Source organism: Ovis canadensis, chromosome 13 (assembly GCF_042477335.2).
Source record: "Ovis canadensis isolate MfBH-ARS-UI-01 breed Bighorn chromosome 13, ARS-UI_OviCan_v2, whole genome shotgun sequence".
NCBI lineage: Eukaryota > Metazoa > Chordata > Mammalia > Artiodactyla > Bovidae > Ovis > Ovis canadensis.
In genome coordinates, this window is record NC_091257.1 from 94,587,313 (window position 1) to 94,606,984 (window position 19,672).

At 53.1% G+C, this 19,672-nt stretch overlaps 1 protein-coding gene across 4 annotated transcripts in view; it reads right to left on the bottom strand.

Moving 5' to 3' along the window:
* Positions 1-749: 749 nt before the first annotated feature.
* The window catches only part of NFATC2 (nuclear factor of activated T cells 2), a 156,153-nt gene continuing 137,230 nt past the window's right edge, over positions 750-19,672 (bottom strand). For 3 of the 4 annotated variants that reach the window (XM_069548831.1, XM_069548832.1, XM_069548830.1), the window contains exon 10: positions 750-5,091. In XM_069548831.1, coding sequence (XP_069404932.1) covers positions 5,036-5,091 — 56 coding nt within the window. In that variant the 3' untranslated portion in view covers positions 750-5,035. Of the gene's footprint in view, positions 5,092-12,010; positions 12,099-19,672 lie in introns of all 4 variants that reach the window. The other variant, XM_069548829.1, reaches the window with a different exon arrangement.

A 19,672-nucleotide genomic window follows, 5' to 3' on the forward strand; every position in this document is an offset into this window, starting at 1 on the left:
CTGAATTGGTGAATCGAGTGCTGGGCGGGGAGGATGATGAGCCCAGAGAGAGCAGAGAGGCTTTGAGCCCCTTCTCCAATCTTGCCCTATGCATCTCTTCCATCTCTTCATCTACTCCAGAGTTGTATCCTTTATAGCAAACCTGTAAATATAAAGTGATAAGGATTTCCCTCTTTCCTCATAGCTCAGTTGGTAAAGAAGCCGCCTGCAGTGCAGGAGACCCTGGTTCGATTCCTGGATCAGGAAGATCCCCTGGAGAAGGGAAAGGCTACCCACTCCAGTATTCTTGTCTGGAAAATCTCATGGACAGAGGAGGCTGGTAGATGCCCAGTCCATGGGGTTGTAAGAGTTGGACACGACTTAGTGACTAAACCAACTACCACTAGTGGTTAAGAAAGTGCCCTGCAATGCAGGGGACTTGGGTTCAGTTCCTGGTCAGGGAACTAAGATCCCTCGTGCCATGCACTGCAACTGCTGAGCCCACGACCCGCAACAGAAGATCTTGCCTGGTGCAGCGAAAATCCTGCATGTGGCTACTAGGACCTGACAAAGCCTAATAAATATTTAAGTGATAATAAATATCAGAGGTTAGAAGTAAAATGGGCAAGTGCCGATCTCATAGGGCTGAGACAAGCAGAAGAGCCACGCATGGTTCATGCACACACAAAAAATAGTCCCTGCTGTTAGATGAACTCAAAATGGAAAGGGGTATTTAAGCAGCATCTCTAGAGAAGAGATACACCCAAGGAGCCATTGCTTTCAACAGTTTTATTGCTAAACTATCATGATACAAGCCGTATAAAAATACTTTACATATAGCAAAAATAAACTACATTAAACTGAAGATTAAAAACGTTTTGCACGGGAATGTGATGTATTCAAACTCCTTTTAACAGTCAAGATTTTCAAAATCTTTTTTAAACCTTCCAGCACCACCCCAGGAGAGACTTTTTATTTGTTGGAGAGTTAACAAGGACGTTCTCAACATCATCTCCCTCTGAGGGCGCTAGAGGCAACAGCAGGGAGTGAGGCTCTTTGACAAGACGTGTGTCAAGGTGCTCAGCTTGTCCCAGCCGCAGCCTCCATCAGTTCAGGTCAGTCAGTGTGCTGAGAGCACCTGCTGATCGCATTATTTGCATCTGAAGCCCAACTAGGTAGGCGGAGTTTATTCTAATTGGCCAGCAGCCACTTACAGGCAGGGTTTAAATCCTTTCTTCCAGCACTCAACTCCCCGGCTTGTATTTTTGAGAGGGGAGCTGGCTTAGGGAGCACAGCTAGCTCACCAGCCACCAGGAGAGTTTGTATTCAAAACAGTTAAGACAGTGGTGTTGGCTGTAACTCAAGACACTCATGAAAACTGAGAGAAACTGATGTTTGGGACCAGTTTCATGTGATGCTTCTTTTTCTTAGGCAATCAGTTGGAATGCAGGAAAACCACTTGCATTGGCTGGTTTGGCTCCATGAGATTTATCGCCCAAGACCCAAGATGTGTTGGGTACCCCCTAAGGGGCTGGCCTCCAAGACTGAGTTCAGGAAGGTTTACCCCAGCTTGTCAAAAATGTCACAACCCCATGCCTCTTGTAAATGTAAAGCAAACAGTTGTTAACCAGACCCTGACATTCTTTCAATTCTGAACAAAATAAAAAGCACTTGGAAAGGGTTTGACATTTGACATGAAAATAAACAAACTCAAGCCTCCCTTTAGTCCAGAGTGACAAATGAGAACACATGGGCTTCCGATCTGTCTGCATAGGACAGCTCCCACGCTGGCCAAGGCTGGCTTCCTGAGAGGGATGGCTTGACCACTGGATGTAAACAAGAAAGGCCGCGTCGGTGCATGTCCGTTCTTAGAAGGAGTCGCCTCGATTGGTCAGGGTGGTGTCTCTGCTGGAGAACTCTGGGCGTCCCTTGGGTGGCGTGTCTGTCTGCCAGGATTGAGTCGGCTCGGTAAGCCGCAGCCTGTGCTTCTGTTCTGTGGACGTGAGCCTTTTTAGACTCCCCATTACAACAGGCGGTTCTGTCACCTCAGAACCACCTACTGGGGCCCGAGACACTTCCCAGTTCTCAGTGACAAGAAGGCGGCTCAGAGCCGAAGCTGGCAGCGTCCGCAGGCAGCACACAGGTGCCGCTGCCTCCCACACAGCCATCCCTCCCCTGCCCCTGGACGTGGCTTCCAGGAGACAGGAGATGGGCTCTGAGCTGGGCTTGTTTTGTTCTCCTGGAATGAGTAACACATCTTCAAGAATACATCCTCTCTCTCAAAGAAAAAAAAAAAATCCTCAACAGATATGTAAAAAGAGACATTTGAAAAAGATTTTTAACCACTTATAAATATTTTCTATTCCAACAAGGATGTGATATTTTGAGGACAGATACAAAGCATAAAAATACAGATAAGAAAATAAAATTTAATACCATACTCATTAATTTGGGGTTGCCATTATATATTATCAAGCAGCAGTTTTTTTGTACAATACAGGAAGACTCGAAACTTTGGAAATATACTACATTCAGCAACAGGGCAGATTGCTGTTGGAAGGGTTATCTATTTACACGACCTTGGATGTAGCAAGTGCAAACCTCCGCCTAACAGATCCTTCTAACACACGTGCAACACACCCATCTTGACAGTTCAGACATCCTTTTTCTCTCTCTTTGAGGCCCGATTGCCTCTTCCCATACTGAAAATATCTCATGAACAGTTTACTTGGCCAAACTTCCCCCGGCCTCTGTCACTGACAAAACTTTCTTAATTGCTGTCACGTCCTATTACGTTCTCTTGCCTGTTTATGTCTCGAATCTAATGCTTTTGTTTCTCTTTCCTTTGTTATTTGGTATAGCTGCTTATGAAAGTGCTTCCTATAATACCCAGCTAGGATGTCTTAGAAGAAAAGAGTTTGTGTCTTACAGACAGAAGCACATGCATCTATACGTACAGAAATCTGAGCTACTAGGAGGCCCTTTGCACTAACGTGGTTAGAATAGCGGTGGAAAGCGCATTAGTCCTTTTCCACCCCATGCACAAGGCAGCTGAGCGACTTTGCTACAATAGCAGGAAGGCACTTGGGTAAAACATTCAGATAACCGAGGAAAGGCCAAATTCCCTCATGTGCAAAAAAAAAAAAAAAAGGCTCCCAGCCAGGTCAAGTGAGAATAGATTGTTCACCCCTTCCCCGTGAAGTCAGCACTGCTGGAGAGTTCTTTGGGTAAAGCTGCTTAGATAAGGAACTCTTTATCAATGAGGAAGAATTTTGCATCCCAGAAAGCTTGCATCCTGCAATGTTGGTCAGCTTCTGACTGACACTCTGTCTGTTGAAAAGAATTTTGCTAAACTCTGCTTGGGGTGGGTGGAAAAGTCCCCCTCCTTGGGGGAAAAGAAATGCTAGGTCCTGATGGAAAGGGTGCAGACAGGTGGCTGCAGAGGCACTCTGTTCTTTCTCTGGAGCCCCGCACACAGCAGGCCCGGGTCACCAGGCCCTGAGTTCTGGTCCAGCTGTCGAAAGGTGCTCTCTCTCTGGGGAGACTTGACAACCAAGCCAGAACTTAGAAAACCCACGGGGAACCCTTAACTGCCACTCGTCTCAGAGAGATTATCAGCTCTAAGGGAGAAGGCCTGAGCAAAGCCTTCCGAAGACTGCTAGGAATATAGGAATACTCACACTCCAGGCAGATTGGGGAGAAGCAATTAACATCTAAAAAAGAATCCCTGGCTTGTCCTGGGGTCACTGCAATTAGTGTAAACAGACATCTGTGTGATTAAAAATTCACCTGCCAGGAACTTGGAGGGTTTTGTTTGCAAAAATTGCCCTGGGGAGACAGACACTGGCGGGTGCACTCCCAGAGATAAACAGGGCGGGGGTTGGGGGGGCAGATAAACTGCGCACCCCTTCTGAGTGGTCAGAGCCGAGTGCATCCAAACTGAGGGCTGTGCAGGGGGTGGGTTTGCTTCTATTTAGGTCACTTTTGTGTTGGATGAAGCAGCTAATGTAGATGGGTCTTTGGGGGAGGGGGTGGGTTTCAATGGGTCCAGGCAAAGGTAACCAGCGAACTTTGGGGCCAAATCCTGAGCCTTCTTCCTGGAGGAACCCACCCACTGAAACACTTGGACCTGCCAGCGACCACACTTAACAAAGATACCTGCATGGTGGTTCTTTGCGGCGGTGGGAGGGGATTGCTTCAGCCCTTCTGCCATTCCGTCCCAAAATTCAATGCACATGCTTAAGATTCTTCTTAACTACATTACGGAAAAGCACTTGGGCTGTTGGAGAAAAGTGGGAAGAGCAGAGAGTTGTGAAGCTTGTCTGGCCGCAGTGGACGGTGCTCACCCTGCAGCTGGGGTGACGCCCAGCAGTCCCGTGCAGGGAGGAAAGGCAGCTGGCCGAGAAGGGCCCCCCTCCAGCCAGCTTTTTGAAAGCAGAGAAGGTGGGGGGGAAGCAGACACGTCATAACTTAAGGCCAAGAAGTTTTAACAGGTGAACTTGTATAAGCCAGATCGGGTTTGTTTCTTTTTGCTTCAGAAGCAGAAAATCTAAAAACCAAGCTTGAGCTGTGGCCCATCCACAGTGAGGCCCATGCGACCACTAGGCGAGTATGGGCCGGCTTCTCTGTTTCTCTCCAGCCTGTCAGCTAGGTCACGTTTCTTTGGTGGCTCTGTTGGAGAACCTCCTTTCCTTCAAAAGGTACAAGAGTCGTATTGGTGACCCGAGAAAGTGAAGGCGAGGGCTGGGGTTCAGTTGCCACGCCACCATCTTCTGTTCCAGCGGGTGGTCTTGATCAGAATGTATCTGGGGTCAGCAGGCACTTAAGGCTTGGATGGGACACGGTCAAAGTCAATGGAGATGCTCTTTGGGATTCAGAGCAAGACCCGGGATGCAGAGAGAGAGAGGAGGCGAGCTGGGGAATGAAGGTTAGCTTTCAGCGGGTACTTGGCCCTGCCCGCAGCCCCGGGGCAGGGTTGATGCTAGGGCAGAAGGCTAGGAGGCCTGGGAGGCTCCGGGGTCAGCGACGTGGACGGTGTCGTTCATGCTAATGACTTCTACGTTTGATTTCGGGCAGGAGGTCCTGAAAACTCCTTCCTGATAATTTCATTGACTACAAAAGAAAGAGAAGGGGCAAGTGAGATGGCAGAAAAAACACAAATGTGGTCAGCTTTCTAGAACCTAATTCAAGTGGGCTGTTTTTTAAAACAGGTTTTTGTGCTTTGCGATAATACATTCGACAACTTTTAACATAAGAAATGCCTTCCCACATTGTGACACCCCCCACCCCCTGAAATGATGCTATTTTGTGGTATGGGTTTGTTAGTGAAAATTGCCCAAATGGTAACTTTTAAAAATTGTGGTGGCAGAAATGGGAGCTGGGCCACGGGCACGATTTACGGAACACACACTTCTTTTTATTGGATGCACTGAGGTGCTCTACTTATACCAAACTCTGTCTGTTACTAGGACATCCAGAAAACACCCACTCTGTGACCAAAACACAACTTGACCCACAAAACCTACAGCTCTCAAGAGGGGCCTTTAAAAGGAGAGAGGGCGGAGCCGCCACGAAGACTAGGCCTCAGTGCAAAGGAAGCCTCCATCTCTCCCAGCACGAGCAGGCATTCCACCCCTCACCCCTCCTCCCAGGTCACACTATGAGCCTTCTCAAGTAGCAGCATCCTCCAGGGGCCCTGGAAAGTTCCATTACCCCCTGCCCCAGGAGACTGTGGGGAATCAGCAGGGAACCAAGAAGGCGACGCCACCCACTAGCGTCAAGGAACTAGCCCTCCTCTCCCCTTCTCACCGCTCCTCTGAGGCACTCTGCTCTGTTGCTGGATGAGCGGGGTTTAACTCTCAGCTCCCGCACTAAATGGGCTGTGTGACCTCACCTCTCCATGCCTGTTTTCTGCAGAGTCTGCAGAGTGAGACTCCTTATTGTGTGGACACTTCAAGATGGTGAGGATGCTGGGTTCTGAGGTGCACGCAGGAGCCGCACGTGAGGCCAGGTGCCCAGCACCGTGCAGCTGTAGCTGTGACAGGCAGTGCCTGCCCCATGCTTCATGCTGGACAGGAAACCCAGTGCTCCACATCAGTGGGCTCTGCTTCATGGCAGAAAAGAATCGGCACCCTCCCTGTTCTTCAGATGTGCGCTGAGAGCAGGTTCAGGGAGAGGTCGAGGGTTCAGGGTCCAGAGCCAGGTGGCTGGGGCTGGACACCCACCCCCGCCACTCCCCCCGCCCCGCCCCCCCCACTGGGTGAGCCTGGCTGTGGTGATGGAGCTGCTCTGTGCCTCCGCTTCCCCCTCTGCGCGTTGTATAAAGACATGCCCTTCTGTCTACAGTGGTTGAGGCGCTTAAATGAGATAACACAAGATTACCCCAGTCCTCAGCGTACAGCAGATGCTGGTGTGCAGGGTGGTATGTGCAGATGTCCTATGAGAAAGTGACCGTGTACAGAGTGACAACTGGTTCTTGAGAGCAGGAACGGACCCACTGATAGGAACTCGGAGAATGACTCCGTGCGTTCAGCTAACCAGCTCTAACCGGGCACTGACTGTGTACCAGCTGACTCCCAGGAGCGGGCTGAAGAAGCCCCCCCCCCACCCCCTCCCAGGCCTCTGGGAAGCGTGAGGGGCTGGGGGTCCTGGGCGGGGGCCGCGGGGCAGGAGCGAACGCGCGGTGCCAGGGGCGGAGGTGGGGCTCGGTGCGGCTTCACGCGAAAGCTTTTCAAAGCCCGGATTCTGAAGGGCTTCCTGTTTTCTCAACCTAGGAAGCCAAGAGGAGTCAATCCTCAATGGAAACTCTCCACCGCCTCAGTTTTCTAAAAATAACCGCTGGGCAGAACCGCTGGCAGCGCCGCGCTCACCAGAAGGGTCGTTTCCCTCCTCGGGTCTGCGGGGCGGCCAAGCCCCCGGCCCGGTGGACAGGGCCCACCCGGGCTCTCAGCCCGCGGGCGCTGGGCCCCGGGCCCCGCGCGCCCACGGCCGGCCCTCTGGGGAGAGGAACCTTTCGGAAACCTCAGGGCTCCGCCCCTGCCGTGGCCGAGAACTTCTCGCGCAGAAGCGGAGGTGGGTGGTGCCCACGGCTGTGGCCTCAGGGGCTCTGGATAAAGTGTGGGCTCCACGTTCCTCGAAGAGGGGGTCTCAACAGGACCACCTCACCCCGACTTGAGAGGCCCCACCTCTGCGACCTCGAGCCCTGGGGTGGGAGGGGAGAGGCGCCGCTGCCCTGCGCTGACTCTGGATGGATCTCATGATGTCAGCAGGCAGCTGACATCATGTGTCCCACCCGCGGCCCTGCCGCCTCTTCTCTGTCCCATCTCAGCCTCCCTTCCTCAGTCCAGCCCACTGCATGCTTTGCTGTCACTGTTTAGTCGCCAAGTCATGCCCGACTCTTTGTGACCCCATGGACTGCAGCCCACCAGGCTCCTCCCTCCATGGGATTTCCCAGGCAAGAATACTGGGGTGGTTTGCCATTCCCTTCTCCAGGGGATCTTCCAGACTCAGGGATCGAACCCACGTCTGCTGCATTACAGGCGGATTCTTTACCACTGAGCCCCCAGGGAAGCCCCTACCACGTGCTAAAGGTCCCCTTTACCCCAGAGCCCTGCCCTGGGCCCCTGTTTCCCCTGGTCTAGTCCCCTCTGTGACCTGCCTCCTGTCGCCCTCCCGCACCCCTGCAGCCAGCCACGGGCTTATGCTCTGCGTGCTCTCCAGGCCGGGTGTGTGCCTCCCGCCTCTGCCCGGCTGCGGGTCTCCTCGCCTCTTCTGCTTTTCTCCCTCACTTCACTAAGGCTCTGCTTGGCCCCGGCCCTGGGGACAAGCAGCAGAGACACCCCCCGCCCACGGAGCTCAGTCTCCTCCATGTACCAGTTCCCGGCAGTTCCCGATCCTAGTTCTTCAGTTTTCTTGTTCCCTCACAGCACCCGGGCTCGTGAAGATGCCTTGGTACGTGGGAAGCACTCAGTAACATATTAATGAGAAAGCAGAGCTTAGCAAGAGGCTCAGTAGCCTCAGGACACTGTCCACACTGGGATTTGGCTCCAGGTCGGACTCTGAGTTCTGAGTGTGGAAGCCCAGTCTTCCAGGTCACTCCCATCAGCATGCGAGCGTCCTGGGCACCCATTGCATGCCACCTCCTCCCAAATCCGGCCACGAGCAGTTCTCCAAATGGCTCCTCTCCCTGTCCATATCCTGACTTCCCTCCTGCCCCTCTTCCTGAGTATTACCTTTGCCTAGAAGCCACCTTATGTTCCTTCCCTGGGGTCCTGACTCCCTCCGGAAGCAAACACTGAGTCCTCCAGGCTCTCTGCCCCTCCTCCGAGTCACCTGTCTGCTCACTGAACCGTGCACGGCAGCACGCATCTTAGCCCACCATGAGGACCCTACACCACCAGCCCGGGCCACCTGGTTTTTCTCTTATCCAGATGACAGATGGGTTGTTGGTAGGTTGCTTGCCTGGAGCTTCTTCTCTGTTAAAGAATAGAAGCTGTTCACTTTTTTTCAGAGCTGTGTGCCAGGCACTGTACCAAGCCCTCAGTTACTTCTCAGACCACACCTAGCAATACAGTCATCCTCATTTTGTAGATGGAGAAAGACAGGCAGTCACCTGGCATAGCAGATGAAGGGGGAGGGATCAGGATTTGAACCCACAGCCCATTTTATTAACCTGTACATTCATTATATGGCTTCACCTTATGGGTAAAGAGACTGCTGTGAAGCTTGCTGGCCATCACCTTTCTTCTGGGGCCCTGGAACCCTTAGCATCATTTGTATGAGTCAGGAAAGACCAGGGCAACCTCTGCTAGGTGAATGAGCAGAGGCGTGTGTGCTGAGTGGTTAAGGTGGTCACTGAGAATCACTTTCTTGGAACAGAATTGAGGCCAGCAGCGTTCAGTCTGCCACAGACACCGCTGACCTTTTGTTACCCTTATAGAGAGGGGCCGTGATGAAAACACGGATGTCGCACACGGCTACAACCTCAGGGTGACTTCTAAACGGGACACCCAGGGCTGAAACCAGAAAGAAAAGACAGACAGATGGAAGTATATAAAAATTATACATTTTTCTTTAAAACACCATAAAAGAAATATGTAATGTTTTCAGGTTACATGACAAAGGTCATTTATATATAAAGAGATACTACAAATCAATAACAATCCTAATAGCTACAGACATAACAAGAATATAGCAGGGGTTAAAAAACTTTTTCTATAAAGGGCCGGATAAAAATATTTTCAGCTTTATTATAGCCCCTTACTCAGTATCTCAGCTCTGCTTAAAAAAAAAAAAAAGCAGCCACATAATATGTGAGCAAATGGGCATGGCTGTGTGCCAATAAAACTTTGTTTAACGAAACAGGCTGGGGGCCGCATTTGACCTGAGAGAGAGTTCCCCAGCTTTAGTAAACACACCAACGGTAAAGAAGAAAAGGAAAGCAGAGTGTGTTTTCTTTCCCTACTTTTCCGGGGTACCAGTCTGGGGAATCAATGCCTTTTACTAGGACTGTTCATCAAACAACTCTGGGTTGATTAGTGTTCAATTTCTTGAAACTAATTTCTGCTAGCACCCCACTCTGCCTCAGGAATTTTCCGGTTCACTTGCGGGCCGGGACACCTGCATGCCGGCTTCCTTTTCCGAACCGAGCTCGGAGGTTCTCCAGCTTCAGCTTGCCCGAGAGCGGCCACTCAGGGTTGCACACAGAAACCCACACAGATAGACCAGGGGTGCCACTTAAAACTTTCCAGGGAATTTTGACTATTCTAGGCTTTCTTCCCTTTAACTGCTGACTTTGGAACTTAATCCCCTGAGAAAGAAGCACTGGGAAGGAGGGGACGGGCCTCATCCTGTTTCTCTCCCAAACCTCAGGCATGTTTTCCCAAGTCTGGTCAGACCGTGTGCGGGCCCTTGAGAGCCCGGGGCAGCCAGAGAGTGGCTCCTGGAGCAGGGAGGCCGCGCGCTCGAGGCTGGACGCCGAGTCTGTGCGTTTCGCTCCCGGAGCAGGGTGCGCTGACGGGGCGGCCAGACCCCTGCGGGCCTGCTCCTGCGCGGGCTGCTCTTTTCCCGCCAGGGCCCGAGCGGCACCAGCGAGGTGGCTGGACCCGAACCAGAAGGCCCGTGCTGCATTCTCCGGATGTGTCCCCCTCTTGCCCCAGCTGCGCTCAGGGAAAGCCACTCTGAAGGCCAGGCATGAGCTCCAGAGCTGGCCTGCTGTGTCCTGAGCACCAGGTCCGACTGCCCCACGAGCCGGCGGAAAGGGGGCCGTTGCCAGCGGGGGACATTGCTTCCCCTGTGACTGGAGTTTCACAAGCTTTTCACTTGCTAAGTGCCTCCACAGCCTTTCTCCCCTCCCAGCCATCCCCACGGGCTCTGGAGGCACTGAGAGCTGGGGAAGAGCTTTCTAGAAGGCCCAGGCTTCAGAGGCTCAGTGGAAAGGACAAAAAGCCCCTTGATGAGGCCTGTAGCCCAAAGCTGCGGGTGGGGTCTGAAGAGTTACGTGATGGTAAGTCCCCTCTGAGGCCATGCAGAGCAGAGGCAGCCTGCCAGCGTTCCCGGGCCCCTGCAAGGTCACAAGCATTGCCAAGTTCTAAGATCAGGGAGGGAAGAAGCGCGTTCAGGAGGCTCTTTGACAGCTGGCTGAGTCTGAGCACTGATCCTTAGCTGAATTTTTGTCATCCTGGCCCCCGGATGCAGACTTCGCGGGTGGGACTCTTAGTTCCCGCTGGGTGTCCAGTCAAGGGCCACTGATGTTAATGGTGCCTTTGCACTGTCGATGGTGTTTGAGAGTCACTGGTGGGGAATGTGCTGGGAAACCCTCCCCCTGCTAAGGTTCATGCTGCTGCTGGGAAGTTTTGGTACGTCTCGGCGGGCGTCCTTCTCTGGGAAACAGGGTTTGGGATGTCAGCTCCACCGTGTGTGCTGATGGAGGTGACACTGGATAGTTATTTTTATTGGGTTTTCAGCGTGGGACGTGTGATGCTGCTGAGGCCTCTGGGTCTGGCCTGTGATGGAGGGAACCCGCTTTCACTGACAAATGGACGATTAACACATCAATGACCAGGGGATTTCTGTAGAAACTAATGCCTGTGGCTGAAATGCGTCTCCTGTCAATAATGTCTTTAAAAAGTCACAGCCCAGTAGAACATCAAGAGGCACATAAGCCAGAAATACTGGCACTGGCTGGCCTCTGGCGAGCCCTCACCATGTGCTGGGTACGGTGCGCCCTCCCTGATTCTAACCACCTGCAGGCGAGTGAATAACAGCAGTGGCAGCTGAGGCGCAGGAAGGTAAAGGGCAAGGTAAAGGCCCAGGTGGGCTCTACCCCCAGAGCCTCCTGCTCCGGTGCGGTCACCTGGGCTCTGCACAGGCCCAGATTCCAGGGTTGGCGGTGGAGGGGGGATCTCCTGAGCTCAGTGGGAAAACCACACACAGCTCTAGCCAAGGTCCAGAGCCTGGTTTCCCATTCATAAGTCGAGTGGTGGGTTAACCCCTTCCAAAGCACCGAAGAAGGCCCCTCGGGGGAGGTGGAGCTTTGAGTTGACGACCGGACTGGAGACAACTCAAGTACTGGGCACCTCCAGAGGTTTCTGATCTGCCTGCCCCCCCTCTCGTTCCCCAGTGCAGAACGCCCCATGACTGATGGAGAACACGTTCCCTCACTGCAAACACCACACACGGGGTACAAAACCGCCAGGGAGCTGACTCAGGGTAGGAGCAGAGCTTCCAGAGGCTGGGACCCAGCTCTGCTGCCTCCCCCCTGGAAGAGGGTGCTGGGTCCCCTGGGAGAGCATGCAGGCACCCCACGCCTCGTAGCCACCCCCTATGCCCCACCCAGCCGCTGGCTCCAGCCTTCGAGAATCTCAGGTATGTTCCCTGGGGGTGGTGGGGTCTAGCCCTCAAGAGTAGGAAATGTTGGAAAATGAGAGGGCCTTCAGGTGGTAGAGTTTTCCTTTAATTTAAAAAAAAAAAAAATCAAGGTAAGGAAACACACAGCTGGAAAACAAAAGAAAAGGCAGAAGATATCAATTACCTTTAACTTTGATTTCTCGGATCAAAGATCACAGTCATTCTGTTTCATAATATGTTTTGTATCCAGCTAAGGTGTGTGTCTATCAGCTCTGAAAAAGATGTGCAAAACCATTTTTGAGAAGAAAAAAAAAATCACCTCTATTACACTTCCAACTCATGCTAATATTATCCATTTAATGAGTAGCTGTTGACCCAGGGCCTCTCAGAACCCAGAATAGAATTCAACCCTCTGGCCATAGTTTAAGCCCCCAATTCTGTATGGTCTTAACATCTGAGCCAGAATTCACCCCAAACCAGGGTAATATCACTGAGATGAGGAACGTGGTACAAAGAAACAGGGATCTCTGAAATCAAAGTTCATCAGCAAAGATAACGGTAGTTTTTTTTTTTTTTTTTTCTGTAAAGTGAGACAAAATGACTGTATTGCCAGTATGCCGTGCAATTTCAAATCATGGCCAGCTAAAGAGATAACACTGGCAGACCAGAAAATCAGAATCTGATGACGCAGCTACTCAAAATGTAACCAGCCTCCTGCAGGCTTTTCTGTCTACGCTACATTTGACCCCTGCTTCCTCCGCAAGAGAGAGACAACCTCAGTGGGCATGCAAATTCTCACCCCTGTACACTTTCTTCCTGTTTTTCTCTGGTTGACAAGTTACTATTTTTATAGTCCCTGCCCAACTGAAGGTGCTCAGCAAGGAGATGGGAGCTTTGTATTTCACAGGCTTTCAGTTATATCCCATTCTCGCTTCCATTTAAAATAGCCCCGCTCTGTAGCTGTAGCATGCCGACAGCTTTCAAAGTACTGGTTTTCTCAATCCCTCTTTAAAGTGGCCGAATTAGAAGACCAGAGTGCGTTTTGAGTGCTTGATTCAGAAGTATTTTCTGGGATTAGTTTCTTGCAGGGAATGACCTCGCCTTTCCCTAGATGCAGCCTTATTTACATCCTTAGGTAAACCAGATAGTCTCTCAAAAAGGCACGAGCGCCCTGCATGCTCATCTGCAAGGCAGAGGACACGCAACAGTGAAGTCGCGTCTGCAGTTCCAGGCAGTCCCGTGTGCTGGGCTCTGGTCAGGGCTGGTCTGATTGGGACTGGCTGGGTTAGGCACAGGCTGCTGCTCATCCCCCCTCTCCTCCTCCGTAGTGGCCGTGAACACAGTTGGGACCATGCATTTCAGGTCCTCTCCTGAAGCGGAAAAGCCCACAGGTGGCTCCCTCACCCTCTCTCCTGTCTCTGCTACTACACACTGGCTGGTTCCAAATCCAAGGCAGACGGCTGTCTGACCGTTCACCACTCAGGGCCTTAAAATGACCAAAGGACTGTTTTCAGCCCAGACCTCACCCCTGAACGTCAGACTTGGATATTAAACTGCCCTCGAGGCATTCAAAACTTCACAGTCAAAACCCGTCCCCTGACCGTCACCGCCATCGCCCCCGGCACCCCGCTCCTCTCCTTCCATGGTAGGAAACGTGCCCGCCCTCCTTCCGGTCGTTCAGGTCAATCTTGGTCACAGCCCACATCCTCTCCAGATAGAGATGCTCCTGGGTCTGCCCTCAAAGTCTGCCCAGAAACTAAGCCTCTCCCACCTCTTGTCTGGCCCCAGCACTGGCCCTCCCCCGTCTCTGCTTCTGTTCAGGGTTCCTGGTCCTCCCCTCAACCCAGCTGGTCCTCTTGGCACTTAAGGCACAACATATGGCCTTGGTGGCTGCTCCTGGAAAAAAATGGCTCCAAGGTGCTAACATGGCCAAGATGTTTGCACTTTATCCACCAATTCAAGCGGGCTTCCCTGGTGGCCCAGCAGTAAAGCATCCACCTGCCAATGCAGGAGACATGGGTTTGATCCCTGGATCAGGAAGATTCCTGGGGAAGGAAATGACAACCCACTTCAGTATCCCTGCCCGTGAAATCCTGTGGACGGAGGGGCCTGGTGAACTATAGTCCATGGGGTCACAAGAGCTGGACGCGACTGAGCAACGGCAACCGTTCAAGTTGCACTGAGTTGGGGCGGGCACCGTGTACACGTCCAAGGTCACACCCTTGGAGCCGCACTTTTGAATCAAGGTGAAACCCCTGCAGCAGCAGCAGGTCCCCCAGGAGCCCAGGGCTGCCCCAGCTCCACACCCGTCCCCCTGTCAAGAGTTCAGAGAGTTCATAAAACATCACACTGATCGGTTTGGTTGCAGACTTTTGAGGTGCAACTTCCTGTTCAGTTATGAATTTTCACCTTTTGATCGTCTGCTGCTTGGTGGAAGGCAGGCACCAGGAGCCAGAGGCAGGGCCTGTCTCAGTTCAGCCGAGACCTTGACCACAGCCCTCCCACTCTGCAGGGGGTTGCCCAGGCCCCTTCCTTCCTCCTCAGTTATCTCTGGGGGCGGGGGCTCTGATGACCACTTCTCCGGCCACGTTCCTGAGGCAGAGAAGGACGGAGTGGGCCATCCAGGAACTGCCCTGGCTCCGCGAGTGCTAGCCCCAGATCAGGACTCCTCACACGTGTGAGATCATCGAGCTGCCCTGGGGACGGGTGAGAATGCAGTTTTGCTGCAGCAGGACTTGACATGAAAGCACTCAGGCAACGCGATGTGAAGTCTGACAACCTCGGCCTGAGCCTCTGTTTCCCACACAGCGGGGATCAGGACACCTCCTTGGAGACCCTGCTGGGAGACGCAGCTGCCTTAGTCACAGGCAGATGCTCATGAGCTCAGCCGTACAGACCGTAAAGAAGAAAGACGGAAGGACGAGAAGAAGCTGTGGAGGGAGGCAGGTCAGCCCGTTCCGTGCTCCCCAGGAACCAAGAACACAGCTCTGTTTCCCTACGTGGCTAAAGACGAAGTCCACGCCATTGGTCAGCTGTTAGTAATGTGGACACGGAGAGAGAAGGCAGCGTTTAGAGTTACAACGCGCTCCCTCAGCGACACCAGGAAACCGCCCAAAGGCAGGGAAAGAGGCTGCCTGGTCCCGGAATTGCTGCCCCTCTTTTGCAGTCTTCTATGAGGCTACCGCTGAGGGCCAATAGAGTGATGATGGGCACTTTTCCAGTCCTCAGCATAAATCAGTAAATTGCCCTGCTAGTCTCGTGGATTTAGGATACGGATTAGGAATGGTTCATTGATTATCACAGAGAATCAAGACGAAAGCGCAGGGTGTCAGCAGATAAGAGACAAACTCAGTCTGTCACCTGGCAAGTTCTACAAGCTTCCAGCCTCCTGAGACCACAGCACACATCTGAAGGGGATGGCGTTCAGTGGGAAGTCTGCGTCAGAGGAGGCAGGCTGCTCTTGGTGGGGGCTGAGTCACTTAAGTCGTTTCCAACTCTCTGTGACCCCAGGGGCTGTAGCCCTCCAGGCTCCTCTGTCCAGGGAATTTCCCAGGCAAGAATACTGGAGTGGGCTGCTACTTCCTTCTCCAGGGCTCTTTCCAACCCAGGGATTGAAGCCGGGTCTCCCGCACTGGTGGGCAGATTCCCTCTCACTGAGCCGCCAGGGAAGCCCGGACTGGTCGTGGTGGTGGTGAAGTCGTTGAGTCGTGTCCGAGTCTGCGACCCCACGGACTGTGGCCTGCCAGGCTCTTCTGTCCATGGGGCTCTCGAGGCAGACTAGTCTTGGGAATGTTCAGTTTAACACTTTTATAATGGAAACTCCAGGGTCCCTCCCAACCAGTACAGAATGTGATACCATCTTCTCCATCCCCCGCTTTTTCCATGATTACACATCAACTTACCATCTAGGGAGAAACTTTCTCTAAGCTAGAGAAACTCAGCCTCTCTCTAAGCTACACTGCCCTACCAGGAAGGCACCAACCAACTGTATCAACTGAGACCTGAGCTGAGTTCTTCTGCCCCGTCCTTTCCTCCAATTCAGCAGAATTTCTTCCGATTACACGTAGCTAAAGAGGCACCTCTCCTATCAAGCAACGGCACGGCTTCTAAGGTAGCAACCACAGGCAGGAAAGCATTCTGAACAACACGCTTGCCTCCTCGTCCCCTGCCACTTCATCCTGGCCTTGGCCCCAGAGCTCTGCCGAGCGGCATCAGCCACAAAGCAAGCATTGCACAGTGGGCCGTTGCCTTTAAAACAAAACGAAAGAGAAGCACTTGTCACTCCGTCCAGTTGAGATTCGGGAGAGAGTGATCCAAACCCACAGCTCAGCCTGCAACCACAAATGAGATGATAAAATAAATACCTAATTGTCTGGGAAGCCAGCTTTGTCTTTGGAGGTTAGAGGCATTAACCAAGCATTTCTGTGAGGATGTCTGTGTCTCCTTAGCCTTGCCTGTGCGGGAGAGGGGACTGAGGCGGGTCAGACAAGCCAGGTGGGTGAGCAGGGAAGCGCGGGGCGAGAAGACACTGCTCCATCCTGAGCCCCGTTCCTCGTGTCACACAAGCGCACCGAAGTCCCGTGAGGCCTCTGAGAAAAAGTCCAAACCTGCAGGCCTGCCTCGCGCCACCTTTCCTTCAAAAACCAGCATAGCTCCTGCTGCTTTGAAAGGATTCACTGGTATTTGCCGAATCACCCAGTCTCATCTCCACCTTATCCATCCATCAGTTCACCTTGCAGATTGTTCTGTCCTGCCATGTACCACGACCCGCTGACCCACAGCCCACCCCCTACTCCCCCCAGCAAGAAGGACACCCTTACATTTGTCCATGTGTTTCCAGAGCCCGACCTAAGCCCACCGCCCCCAAGGAGGCATCCTGGCCACTTCATGCTCCATCAGGCTTAGGCATTTGGTCCTGAAATTGGCCCCCGAAAGTTTTCAGCCACATCTGTCTCCCTCTCGAGGCCCTCAGCCCAGTTTGGTGTAAGAACTGACGGACCTCACTGTCCGTCCAGCGAATGCTGTCTCCGAGTGCACCTGGCGAGCCCACACCGTGGAGCCCCTTGGACAGCCCGCCCGTGGCCCGCCCGAGGAGGAGGAGGAGGATGGGCGGGGCCGAGGAGCTGGGTGACCACGAGGTGCACCTGGGGCCCGGGCTCCCTGGCCACCTTGTGCAGGCCAAGAAGCCACTGGCTGCCTGGACCAAGCAGGTACCAGACCCTAAACTTCTCCCTGTGAGAGTCACAGGTCCGGGCCTGGCATGGACGGCTCGCACCTCACAGAGCCCCTGGAGTGCGCAGCGAGGACTGTGTGTGTGCCATCACCCCAGGTGTCCCTCAGATACCTTAACTCTCCCAGGATACATGAACAGAACCCCAACTCCTGACTCAGGCCTCTCGATCAAACCTTCACCTTGCTCAGACAGCACAGTTTGTGCTAGGGACCCAACTGTGTCCCGCAGCGTGCCATGTGGAAGCCCGGACCCCCAGTGCGATGGTGTTTGGAGGTGGGCCTCTCCAGTCTCTGGAATTCTGCTATGACAGCTGCTCTGCCCAAGACCACTACTCTCTGATCTCTCTGCATGTGCCCCACCCCGGGCAGGCGTCCGCCAGCTTGGCACCCAGGGTCACGGTCGGGGCAAGTAAGCTCACGAGTGTGAGCAAGAAGCAGGCGCTGTGGGGCCCCGGCATGCTCCCCAGCGCCACACACACCCCAGCGAAGCCGCCTCTCCCTGCTGCGCACCCGGCCTCTCTGGACACAGCCAGCCTCGACTGAGGCCCGGTTCCTCTGGCCAACAGCCCCCTTTCCCTCCCACCCTGACCTCTCCGGTGTGGCCTTTCTGTGTCTGGCGGGGTCGTACGTGTTCAGGGTGGTGGCCACGGCTGCTGGGTGCAGGGGCTGAGTGCCGTGGGGAGGGACCTACACCCAGGGCAGAGCCACAGGGAAGCACCAGCAGGGAGCCAGGCTGCCGGGGTCCAAGTCCGGCCGGCTCGGCCCTGCCGCGGATGAGGCAAGCCTTGACCCACTCTGCACCTGCCCTGCAGAAAGTGGGTGATGCTGGTTCTTAATCTGAGAGGGAGTTTTACCAGTTTTAGAGGGAATCAATGAGTTGACACAGGTGCTGTAGACAGCATCCAGCGTGTTGCAAGCACCCCCCGACACACATTCACCGATGAAATGGGAGCCAATTGCTCCACTTCATGGACCTCAGTTTTTCGTCTGTGAAATGAGTGTCTCTTAGAAAGACAGTCGGAACAATGCAAGGTAACAGAAAACCCCATGTTGGCCTCCATTCCAATTAACATGGTTAGTGTGTACTAGTCTACCTCACACAAAACATTTGGTTAACAGATTGAACTAATGGGTGACCAGGCCACCTTCTCTCACCAAAGCACTTTCACCTTGGAAGCTGCTTCTGAGTTTGCAGCGTGGGTGGGTCTGAGGTCAGCCGGGCCCCCAGAAATGCATTTTCACATCCTGCCGAGAGGGCCCTCCTGCCTCCACCCAGGCCAGCCTCCACAGTGCGCCGGCTGCACTGGGCCAGCAGCACGCACAGCGGCCTCTGAGTCACCAACTTTCTGCAAGCCAGAGGCCCCGGAAGCCAAGCCCCTCAGCAGCCCCAGCGTCTCACCAGCAAGACCACGGGGCCTACGAGAAAAGTGCTCCACCTCGTCCCAAACTGTCCTCAGCTCTCAGGATGAGTAAACACGGCGCTTCTGAGGCTCCGGTTTCGAGTAAGAAGCCGAGGTGCTAAGTGGGTGGAGGGCAGGTCGGTGGCTGGCAGCCAAGAAGGTGCCAAGCACTGGGGGGGAAGGTGCCCTGAGCTGAGCCAGCCTCCGGGGACGTGTGCCAGTGCTCACAGAAGCCTAGCACTAGCTGGGCCAGAGCGAAGCCCGCCTTTCCCTCGCACATGGTTACCACGGTGACGGCTCCTGACTGGCGGGGAGGGCCAGCATGGCTCAGGCAGAAGGACCCTGTATCTTGAAGCTCAGGACATGGTAGCATCAGCCCCTCGCTGGGTTGTCATCACCCCATGAGAGCAGGAACCTCGTCTCTCACTCACTGCCGTAACCCCAGCACCAAGGACAGAGCCTGGCACACAGCAGGTGCTCAGTAAATGTTCTTGGAGAGACAGCTGAGTCAATGAATGAGAGACAAACTCCTGACTGTTTTAGATTTAACCAGAATTTGCCCAGTTAATCCTGGTTTTTGATGGCCTCCAGAGGCTGGTCTGAAACCCCAGTTAATAGGAAGGGTGAAGGTCAGCTGTTCTGTTAGCTGCAGATGAAGCCTTCAGAAGCGAGAGATGGCAGGACTTCTGCAGTGGTCCAGTGGTTAAGGATTTGCCTTTCAACACAGGGGAGTAAAGTAATAATTTTATGCAGCAGAATAGTAATTACCATTATTTTTAAATTTTATATCACACTTTCTATCACACTCCACGTGTAATTATTTAATTATAATTAAATAGACTAGGGAGATGCCCTCAGTCTGCTCTGGTAGTCCTACAGATTAGGTATTAACTGTCCCCATTTCACAGGTGATGAAACTGAGGCACAGAGAGATTAAGGGTCATACACAACTTATACAGATGCTAAATCACAGAGTCAGAATTTAAACCTACGCCAGTGTGCCTCAAGCTACCGGAGATGGGAATTCTTTTGTGATTATCATCTGGCAGTCAGAACTTGCTTCTTTGAATGCACCTCGGAGCAGAGACTGGTCCTTGGGAGACCCCAACTTTGATCAGGGTTACACAGTAGAAGTCACCCATCGAGTATTCAAGGAAAACAGAGAGTGCACTAACATAGCATTAACTGTAGTTAATCTAGGGGATGAGATTTAA